Source organism: Athene cunicularia (assembly GCF_003259725.1).
Source record: "Athene cunicularia isolate RWA chromosome 14 unlocalized genomic scaffold, athCun1 chr14_part2, whole genome shotgun sequence".
In the NCBI taxonomy this organism is placed as follows: Eukaryota; Metazoa; Chordata; class Aves; order Strigiformes; family Strigidae; genus Athene; species Athene cunicularia.
Genome location: NW_020799119.1, coordinates 637,847 through 648,512, shown reverse-complemented (window position 1 = coordinate 648,512; position 10,666 = coordinate 637,847). Strand labels below are relative to the sequence as shown.

Below are 10,666 nucleotides of genomic sequence, written 5' to 3'. Positions count from 1 at the left end.
GACGCGGGGAGCGGGAAGGAGCTGGTGGAGCTAAAGGTTATCTGGAACAAGAACAAGTACGACGTGAAGTTTTGCCTGGACAGCACGGGGGCCGAGCTGAAGCAGAAGATCCACTCGCTCACAGGTCTGTCGGCGCTGCCGCCGTCTCTCCCGTCTCGCCCGCGGCTCCTCGCCGCGGTCTCGTAATCCTTGTTCTTGCCTCTTAGGCCTCCCACCTGCTATGCAGAAAGTTATGTTCAAGGGACTTCTACCTGAGGAGAAAACGTTGCGGGAAATCAAAGTAACGAACGGAGCGAAAATCATGGTTGTTGGCTCTACTATCAATGATGTCTTAGCGGTAAATACACCCAAAGAAGCTGCTCAACAGGAGGTCAAAGCTGAAGAAAATAAAAAGGAGCCGCTTTGCAGACAAAAGGTTATTGATGTCTCAGTAATTCCTGGCGTGGGGGAGCTGTAGGATTTACGCGGTTCTCTTGCAGTCCTCTGCAGCCACCTCTGGGGCCTGCTCCTCCTCGGGGCAGGCTGGGGTTCGTGTCTGGCAGTGGCAGGCGAAGGGCTCTGGTCAGGGCAGGCCTAGCGACAGCTTAGCCTAGCGCAGGCTGGGGCTTTGCTAGACACAGCTTGTGCTGGTGATAGGTACAGCCTGGCATTTCAGATAAGAAATGGTAAATAATAGAAATATTTAGTGATTGTTATCTCGAGCACAATCTAAATTAATGATATCTAAAAACTAACAAATTTCTGTTGTCATAAAAGAATTTGATCTGCAAAAACTGCCTTAGCAGTTCCTTCAGCTGTCGCAGCGCTGGAGGGAACGAGGATGTTGAATCCTCCTCTCGCCTCCTCTGCGTAGGGAGCGCAGTGCAGTGCGGTGAGGCTCGGTTTGGTGGCGGTGCCGCAGTGGTGTGGGGCTGGTAGAGGATTTTCAGCTCAAGGTATTACCGGCCCCGTACCTTCCTCAGAATAAACTTGATTAAAAACGTAGTAGTGCATCATGAAACATGCTTTTGTTTTTCTATAATTTATCATAGTTCACGTTCACTGTAAGTTCCATCATTGTTTAAAGGTACTCAGCGACTTACAAGCTGTGAGCATGGTTTTCGTAGTTACTGCTGCTCTAATCTCCTCTGGTTTGTTGCTGTGTGCGGTACGTTGCACTGTCAGATGCGGAGGGTTGTCTGCCCTTCGCTGGATGTAACCCTTGACTGTTAAAACTGCCTTGCCAAATGCCGACTCTGTGATCCAGCATGTACGATATGAAAGTGGGGCTCAGGGTTTTTACATTTTCTGTAGACACGTGTTTATGTATATTCTCGAAGGGAGGTTACGCTTTGCGTTATATTGCGGTTTTATTCATTTATATGGTTTCTTTGGACTGTTGTAGAAAGCGCTCCATTAACTTTGAAAATTAACCGTTTCCTGTGTGATAAATGACTGTGAATAGTCCTTAACTGTCTCTTAGTGCTATCGGGACGCGGTCAAGGGTGCAGCTGGAAGTAAATTGAAGAGCTCTGTTGTCCTTCTGTAAATTCTAACTTCTGTTTTTGTATTGTAGCAACACAGAAAAGTATTGGATAAAGGAAAACCTGATGATGTGATGCCTTCCGTTAAAGGCGTTCAGGTAAGTAAATAAGTGCTTGAGACATTGTCATAATCAGGAGAGAGACTTTTTTGTGGTTTGAGTTCTTTCTTCGCTGGTTCAATCGCTCTTTGCTATCCTAGCAGAAAACTGGGAAGACGGATCATCCTCATGCTTAAAAAGTTAAGAGAATATAGCTTTTCCTCTTAAAGTCCTTTACCGTGACTTATTATGTTGCCTCTTCGTAGGAGCGCCTGCCAACAGTGCCATTATCTGGCATGTACAACAAGTCAGGGGGGAAAGTAAGATTGACCTTTAAACTTGAGCAAGACCAGCTATGGATTGGTACAAAAGGTGAGCAGCTCTAAAACTCTGAGATGAATAATTGATAATTGGGCTATAAGTGAATTGTGTGACCTAGAAATAGCTTCTGGTGTGACTAAATAGTGTTTAGGGAATAGCGTTGGTGGTGTAATACTTCCAAAGTAGATTTTGCTTCCTCGTCTCGGATGCCGTTCTCCCAGATTGTTGAATGTTACCTGATATTTTACTTCTGTTCTTGAAAAAACTTGACTTCAGGTGTGCCAGTAGACTAATGTTCCAGTCTGCTATTCATAGCTCCAGATGTAAATCATGATATTTGGCATTTCTAGCATATCTCAAAAGCGCTTCATAAACATTGGTTCGATGCCAGCATCACATAGAGGCTCAATGGCTTGGCTAAGACTCGAAAGGGAATCTCAGGACCGGCATTAAAGCAAGAGTGCTGGCGTCTCTGACATGATCTGCCCTTCCAACCAAAATTAGTTGGGTGTCTTGTTTCAGTGATGCACAACTGCAGAAACGATGGCATGTGTTCCTGTCAGGGGAATCAGTTTACCATCTTGAGAGGTGGCAGGAGGAGCTGAGAGTGCTGCGGTGATAACGTGCGTGGCTGAGGACATCTGATAAGCCCCTGCCTCCAAAGGACGCTGTGCTCCTTTACTTTGACCGGGATGGGGCAATGTTGTAGTGATGAGCAAGAGGAGTAGAAGTGCTTGCTCACTGTCCCAGTAGAGTAACCTGATTGGATGGTGTAGTACCTTTGGATGGCGCCTCCAGCTGCTACGCTATCTCCAGAGTAAGCAGAAATCACGGAAGTGTTTGACCTTTCCTTTGTAGAACAGACTTGACTGTGGAGATTTTTCTGGCTTTAAAACCTCTGTTGGTACCAGTTGCAGTGATTTTTCTGCTGGGCTAAATGATGGAGCAAGACATTGGGGGGTTTTCTCCTCTCCAGACTGGGCAGGCAGATCTTTTTGTTGCCGATCATGTCTTCTAAATGCATGCTTAGCATTAAGGTAATTAATCCTCTTCCCTCACCTTCTAGACTAGTTTCAAGTTTAGTAGTTCCGAAGTGTTCTAGATTAGTGTTTCTCAAGCTGTGAAATTGGAGTCGTCTTGTAGTCATCTGTCTTTCACGTAACCTGTTTCCCTACTTCCCAAAACTAGCAGCAGCTTGCTCCCTCCAGGGAATGGTTGTAATTGCTAGTTGTTGTTGGGAAGAGCTTCTTCCTGCTCCGAGAAATTCATGGCAGATGCCAGCACGTAAGAGCTAGAGTAAAACCAACGGGGCGTTAACACAGGTTTTCACTTGCTAGTCCTGGGAAGTTGAAACAGATTCTTCCCCCGTGCAGCCTCCCTGTGCTTCACAGATCGCTTTGTACGTGTTTGAGGTTCGGTGTAGGGAGGTGTTCCTTAGCTGCTCCGTGTTGTAGAGGTGTTGATAACGTGGATTTGTCTGTTGCTGAGATAGTGTGAAGTGTCATTGATTGGAGGGGTGCTAAACGCCTGCAAAGTGAGGTTTTACTCGGTGAATGTCGTGGGCCTGAGCGGGGTAGTTCGGAGTCAGCTTAGTTACGGCATGGAGGTAGAGAATATTGGTCTTTAAATCACTGAGTTTATCTCCCTGTGTGCCTTTTTTAGGCAGGTGCTTTTTATTTTGATCACACAAATTGGGTATATCTAAGGAATTCGTAGTTTAGTTTCCCCTTTGTAGAGTGGTTATAGTTTCCTCTGTCTTATATCCAAGCAGGTAGTTTTAGGCTGATGCTGAAAGCTGGAACTGAAAAGGGTGGATCTTGGAGTTCAGTCTTCAGAAAGAAGTGAGGACAGAACTGAGACAGAAAACGTGCCATGAGCCATACGCTTTGTCATTCTTGGTGGTTACCTCTGTCATCTAATTGTAGTAGTCTTTTTTTTTTTTTTTTCAATTTCTCTTTTTGTTTCTTTCCCTATTTGCTCATTGCTGTGTCCTTCCCTGTGCTTTTATAGTAACAGCTGAACGCTGCCTCAGGGTAAAACCAGGACTAGGCTTTCAAAGAGTTAGTTAGCCCGTCTTCATTCAGCTCTCAGCCTTGTCATTTCTGCAGAGCTTAGTATAATCCTTGGTGGTCAGTCCTGAACATTCTTGCACGGGGACCAGCTTTCACTGTGCTGGGTAATCCCGCTGCTCTGAGCGGAGTTCCTATGGGGAAGTGTTAAAAAAAGCCAGGGTTTTCCATCACTCGGTTTAGGCCTGGATCGGGTATGCTGAAGCATGTGATGCAGATGTAAAATGCAAGGAACTGTGTGGTTGATCCGCTCCTGGATTCCTTTAAATTACCAGTGTGGCAGCAGTGGGGGGTGTGGTGATGTGGAGACGGGCTTCTCAGCTGCAGGCACCCAAAGCTCGCCCCGAGAGGAGGCTGCTGGCCTGAGGAGCTTTTGGAAGTCGTGGAGGTGGTATTTGAAATGAATATGAAATACTGCTTCCTTGTATATCAGAAATAATACTTTGATCAATTTTAATGTAGAGAGAACAGAAAAGTTACCCATGGGGTCCATTAAAAATGTGGTGAGTGAACCTATTGAAGGACATGAGGATTATCACATGATGGTAAGTAACGTCTCTGCTTTAATAATATCCAGTCTAATTACTTCATGCAAATACACACAAGTAAGACTTCAAAGGTGGAGCAAGTTGGAGGCTGATAGTAACAGCAGCCTGGTGCTGTGGGAGGTGGGACTGTGGATGTGGTCTGCTGTCACTGCAAATATTTGGGGTGGCATATTGAGGATCAGCTGTTTTATGGAAATCTGGGCTGGTTTCACACCAGCATTAACTGCAGGAGCGTTACTTCACATCTTCTGTCTGGTGACAGCGTTAAAACAGTAAAAGTAGCCACGATATAGCTCATGACTTCTTCATGTTAGGGGTATTTTCCCATATCTAGTTTGATTTCTGGTTTCTGTTGTATTTATATAAAAACAACAGGCCTTGCTAGAGGTTAATAAAATAGCAATTGGGTTCTGTAATATTTTTTTTCCCTATCTAATTCTCTGAAAAACTGGTATGGGGTCCAGAAAAGTAAAGCATTTAAGAAGAAAGATGTGCTAATTCTACTGAATTTTTGGCTAATTGTTTTATCGGAGGGATTTTTTGATGCCTTGCTTTCCAAAGTACAGTAACTCAGCTTTCACTGTTGAAGTAAGTTCCTCATGTAAGTCTGTTCCCTTCTTCAGGGGAAGAAAGGGGAGATGTTGTACCTTAGAATTATTTTCTGCGCCAGGGCTCTGGCCTAGTCTTTGTCCAAATACTTGATTTTTGATCACCCGTGTGAGAAAACGTCCTCTGCAGAATAAGCTGCAATAAACTCATCGGAAAGCAAGGCCGGAGGTTACTGGCACGCCACGGTGCTCCCCTCCCGTGTGTACTGACATATGTTGAGAACAGGACGTTATGGCTAAATACAACGTTCTGTGAAGTTTTATGACTCTGGAAACGTGGCCATTGTCTTATTTAGTTTCCTCTTTGGCTTCTCAGCTCTGTGCGTTCTGGTCATTTTTCTAGAGACTTTGAGTTACGCTTCAGATTCTGTCTTCCAGAATAATTTCCTCATGCTCTTGAAACTGGCCAAGCGTTTTCGTTGCCGCTGTGGTACTGTGAAAGGAAAAGAGCTTGTCTTTTAAATTGGTACTTTGCAGTTGTTGTTTCTCTGAGGAATGCGTGTGGAATTGCTTACCGAATATCTGCACCGTGCAGCAGGTGTTGGAAGGAGGCCGTAGGTGTAACAGACTTGTCTGATTTTTGCGGTGGCTGAGCTGCATCTCTCCACTGGTATAAGCTGTTCTGTTTCCCGTTTGTAAATGTTGTCGTTTTTAACTTTGCAGGCATTTCAGCTGGGCCCAACAGAAGCGTCTTACTACTGGGTCTATTGGGTACCAACTCAATATGTTGATGCAATCAAAGACACGGTGCTGGGAAAGTGGCAGTATTTTTGAAAGCACGCTCACCTCTGGCACAGGAAAATGACACAAAGCTAAGGACACTGCTGGGAGAGGCCTCCAACATCCCTGGATGTGATAGTCCTGGAACTTATTAATAAAACATGCTAAACGAGGCATTGATGGAAGCCAGAGGTGATGTTCTTTCACCATTAGTTTACTTTTAACTTAAAAATTTCACCATCCCTTTTCTGCAGTCAGCTTCAACCATATTTAAAGCAAATACAATGGAAATCAATAAATCTTCATTCACAAAATATTGTGTGTAATACACTTAAATCTGCTGAGAGTTGATCTTCCAATTTAGTTTTAAAAAGAAGATATGACGATGTATTATTGAGGATTTTTTACATGGTTTGAACAAAAATATTTTCATAATCTTTCAGTTACAAGCGTTAGGCTTAATTTAGTTACTTGGTTGTGACTGAGAATTTCAGAAACAGTTTTTTAAAAATAAACTTTAAACAGTATGCAAAATTGACGTTTAGTAAGCCATATTCTGCTGGCCCTTTGATTTCAGGTTTGACTCTTTGGTAGCAAAATTTTTTTTTTTTTTAAAACCCAAAGATGCCCTGCTTTTTTTCTTTTTGTTCTTTTTCCCCCCCCCCCCAATGCTGGCTGCCCTGGGCTGGTGCTTGGTGCGGCGCGTCTGGAGCCGACGGACGCCCCGCGGGTGTTTGGCGATAGCGACGGACCCGGTGCTGCTCGCTGTCCCCTTCCGTGCCGTTAGCCCCCCTCCCACCCGCGCTCCTCTCTGCCTGTTCGCTCCCGAGGGTGCTACATTTTAGGAGCATTTTCTTCCTCCTGCGTGTTGCAGTCCAGACTCCCTGTGCAGCTGTTGGGATGACGCTGCCCTGTGTGACCAGCAGGACCTGGAACGCGCTGCCCGGGCCGAGCGGGTGGAGCGGGGACCCACGTCTCGCGGGAGCGAGCCAGAGCCCCTCCTGCCTCGTCTGGAGGGAGCGGGCGAGAGAGGAGCTCGGATGCTGTGTCGGATCCTAGATAACTGCAGTAGTCGTTCGTGACCTGGATTTGAACGTGTGTAGTTCTCTTATTCAGTGAGTGAGACCAAATTTAGAGTATCTATCCAGCCACCGATCTTTTTGAAATTTAAATCGCCTTTCAGCTTTTCTCTTGCTCAAGTTTACAGGAAGTTCTTGCGTCTCGTCCTGTCTGAAGTCACGCTCCTCGCCTTTGGCTTGGGACGTCCCGCGCGTCATCTCAGCAATTCACGTGCCATTTATCTCAGGTTTTCTGAACGGACCTTTCAGTCCCGAAAAGGTGCACACCCTTAGCAGATTGTATGGTGCAGCCAGACTGAATCAGTCTGGCTCTGTGTTAAACCTGCATCTGACGGATCGCTGTGCTGTGATTAACGCTGCAGGCTCCGGATCGCACAGTGCAGGCAGCTCAACGCTTTGTGAAAATCCTGGAGAAACAGCCGCTTAGGAATAGCTGATCTTAGTATATTCCACGTCCATTTTTCACTCTCCTTGAAACAGCCCAGTTGAAACTCAGCAGGTGCAAATTCCCAAATGAGTATTTATTTTATTCTTATTTTATTTGAGAGACTGGGAAAAGCGTTCACTTTATGCGATGTGTTAAGGTTTCGTATTTACCTGTAGACTCTTGATAGCAACGTAAGCAGCTTTCGTTTTGTATTTTCAGTTAGGACATTCACGCAATAGGAACTAAAGGTGTTTCATATCCTACATATAAACTAGTGATGTGCTTGTTTGCTCTTGTAGCCTGAGGTCTTTCCTCTCCGTTCCCAAGCCCCAGCACGTGTTGTGGCGGCGCTGTCCGTGCCCCGGAGCCGCCTCTCCCCAGGCCCGGAGCGAGCCCGCGCGGGTGCTGGGGTGGCCCGAGCTCACTCAGAGCGTTGCAAGTTAAAGGCAGCTGTTGCACTTCGGATCGCCAGCCCTGGCGTCAAGGCCCCGATTTCGAATGCGGTACCTGGTGGGAAGTCTGCGCTGCAGGGTGAGGGGAACGGGCGACGTTGGCTCTTTCTGTCACTCGGGGTCACCTTTTCACTCGCTGTCCGGTCGTGCTGTGCCTGTCGGCTCCCCCTCGCTGCTTGACTTGCTCGGACCTGTCTGTACCTCTGTTCAATTCCATTTTCCTTTCCTGTTCTCCCGTTTGCTCCCTGAGAGGACACGTCTCTTAGTTCCAGCTCCTCCCCGGAGTGCCCGTGGCTTCTGTGCTCGACGCAGCGACGGGGTGAGTAGGTGCTGCTGCTCGTGCGGGTGCCCCGGCCGAGGCGGGGGGGCACCTCGGGCCCGGGGTACAGGGTGATGGAACCTCCCTCCCTGCCCCTCGCGGGGGCCCGGGTACTCCGCATCCTGTGCCAGGGACTGTCAGTCACCTCGGAGGAAACGGGGTATAAAAGCTCTTGGTCCCAAAGCAGTTCTAAAGATGGAGAAGAAAACCTAAGAAAATGTGATCCGGTTTAGGTGCTTCTGTTCAAGTTGGATTTGATTTGGAAAAGGAAATGGTTTTACTTTTTTGTTCTAGGTGGAAAATTTGAGTTAAAATACAGGAAAGCACTACTTACACAAAACGCTTAAATTGGTGTTTGTCAGCTTAACGTAGTAGTTTTCTTGGGAGTTCTTTAAAATGAATGTTCCAGTGGAACTTAGCAGCACCACTTTTAAGATGCTTTTGGAATGATGTGCAGCTTTATCTTCTGGTATATACTGATTTTTCCCAGGCAATTACTGATTATTAACATGTAAGAAAACACCATCTCTAGTTCAAGTGTTGCAGCTGGGCAGCTGTTTGCTGGCCCCTCTCTTAATTTAGATTTCACTCTCTGGTACCTGTGATCACCTCCAGGGCAGGGGCAGCGTAACGGCTGCTCCTGGGCAGGAACTGGGCGTCAGTCCTCAGCGAGCCACGAGCGTGGTGAGTGAAGGGCAAATACAGTCAGTATTTTGAGTTGGCTGCTAGAGGTTGTTCTGAGATCCAACGTGTGACCTGCCGTAGGAAGCCTGTGGCAGTACCTGCCCGTTCTGGCGCGGGAGTTCATGCCAGTTCAATTCCAGTTTAACGACGCCCGTTCCATGGAGGTCGGTTCCCTGCTGCGTGTGCCTGTAACTCCCTGTGAGCGTTTTGGGGCACGATTCCTTAGGAAGGCGAGTGCAGCTTTGGGCTTAAAACTCGGGGGTTAAAGGATCCGCAGCACCGCGCGGGTTCCCACAGAACACGGCCGCTGTGTCACGCTGCGCCGGGGGTTCCTGCTGCACCCGGGGCTCTGCGTCGCTCCGGGACGGCCCTGAGTGTCCCGGCTGCCCCGTGCCCCGGCCCCTTCCCCATGCCCTGTGCTCCGCGTTTCTTCTCGCCTCGTCCGAGCTCAGTATTCCTCCTCCTGACTGTGCGTCCCAGGTGGGGTAGTGCTGCATCGGGAGTCTGTCACTAACCCGGATTTGGGTCCGAACGGAGGTTCTATCTTGCACAAAATTCTTGTGTTACAAGTTTTTCATATCAAGATTAAAGCAAATCATTAATTTCCATTGTTTCAGAAATGTGTAACTTAAAAAAGGGTGTTGTGCTGATGGAGGAGGAGGAGTGATCTGAATTCAGAGAACTAGGTAAGAGCCCGTTAACGGGCACGGGGCGTCGCAGCTGGTAACACGCACAAGTGCTGCCTGGGCAGCGGGGGCCGCGGCTGCCCCGAGCTCTGAGGGCCAAGGAGAAGCAGGTCGGGGGCCGTGGTGGCGGCGGGTCGGCCCCTGCAGCCGCGCCGCGCCGTGCCCGCCCCCGTGCCAGCTCTCTTCCACGCTTCCCTCCTCCTCTTTGCTTTTTCTCCCTCTGTGACTTGCTTTTTCCAACGGACTGTCCCCATTTCGAGTTCCGTGCTCCGGCCTTTCGCCGCCTGTTAGCGTTGTTGCTGGCATCTCGTTTTGTTAATTAACGTCCTCGTCGCTGGGGAGGGAGGAGGGGGACCAGGAGAGCTGTAGCATGTGGCCGTTTTACCTTCTAGCCAAGGACTCGCTTTCTGTGGCTCATGGAAGTTCACTATGTCTTATCCATACTCGAAGCAATTTGTTCTTTAGTTTTATATTAAAATAAAACAAGTCTTAGGTATTTGTGTCCGCTGCAGATTTATTTTAAATGGAATATGTAAGTACCATGTATTATGGTATTTTTAAATAATCTATTGCCTATTTCAGGGGAGGGGGAGATGACAAATATTTAGTCTTAGATTTGCACTGCTGGATTTTTAAAGTGTAACCTTGACTGGTTATCCTATTGTTTTATTCTGTAAGATTAGTCCTATGAATTAAAGTTTGATAATTAAGTATTTTCCTGTGTGTGAGTTTCAGCATTCTGTGTGTACTGAGGTACTTCTGGCCCAGGAACGACTGTCAGCAAAGGGTTTGTACCTGCTTTGTTTGCTGAGAGATGGAGGCGGGCAGAAACACGTGGCCCCCCCTGCTCGCCGTGGCGCCCGACGCCCTCGGTGCCTTTCTCCGGGGGTGGGGATTTGGGTGCGCGGCCACCTCCACCCTTCCGCCCCAAACCCCCGTGGCTTACAGGACGATTCTCCAGCTCCCGGGGTTTGATCTTCTTGTCAACAAAGCCCTGGGCCGGCGGAGCGAGCCCAGCGCCGAGTTACAGGTGGAGGCGGCCCGGTGCCATGTCACCAGTCCCGCTGCTGCCGTGCTGGGGCTGCCCCCCCCGGGTTGTTAACGCTCAACCCCAGCTGCTCCTCCTCGCTGCTGGCTGAAAAAACTGCCCCCGCCCATTTCACAAAAAAAAAAAAAAAAAAAAAAAAAAAAA

General features: G+C 47.8%; 1 protein-coding gene across 1 annotated transcript; it reads left to right on the top strand.

Annotated features, from left to right (window-relative positions):
• The first annotated feature begins 6 nt into the window (after positions 1 to 6).
• On the top strand, positions 7 to 10,184 carry UBFD1 (ubiquitin family domain containing 1). Its single transcript, XM_026859355.1, has 6 exons — positions 7 to 124; positions 207 to 415; positions 1,556 to 1,621; positions 1,828 to 1,933; positions 4,414 to 4,496; positions 5,771 to 10,184. The coding sequence occupies exons 2-6, from the start codon at positions 221 to 223 to the stop codon at positions 5,879 to 5,881; spliced, it is 561 nt and encodes a 186-aa protein (XP_026715156.1). The 5' UTR covers positions 7 to 124; positions 207 to 220; the 3' UTR covers positions 5,882 to 10,184.
• Positions 10,185 to 10,666: the final 482 nt, after the last annotated feature.

Coding starts and splice junctions, on each gene's coding strand:
- UBFD1 (XM_026859355.1), top strand. CDS start 221: ATGCAGAAAGTTATGTTCAAGGGACTTCTACCTGAGGAGAAAACGTTG. Junction 416..1,555: donor AGCCGCTTTGCAGACAAAAG/GTTATTGATGTC, acceptor TTTGTATTGTAG/CAACACAGAAAAGTATTGGA. Junction 1,622..1,827: donor CTTCCGTTAAAGGCGTTCAG/GTAAGTAAATAA, acceptor GCCTCTTCGTAG/GAGCGCCTGCCAACAGTGCC.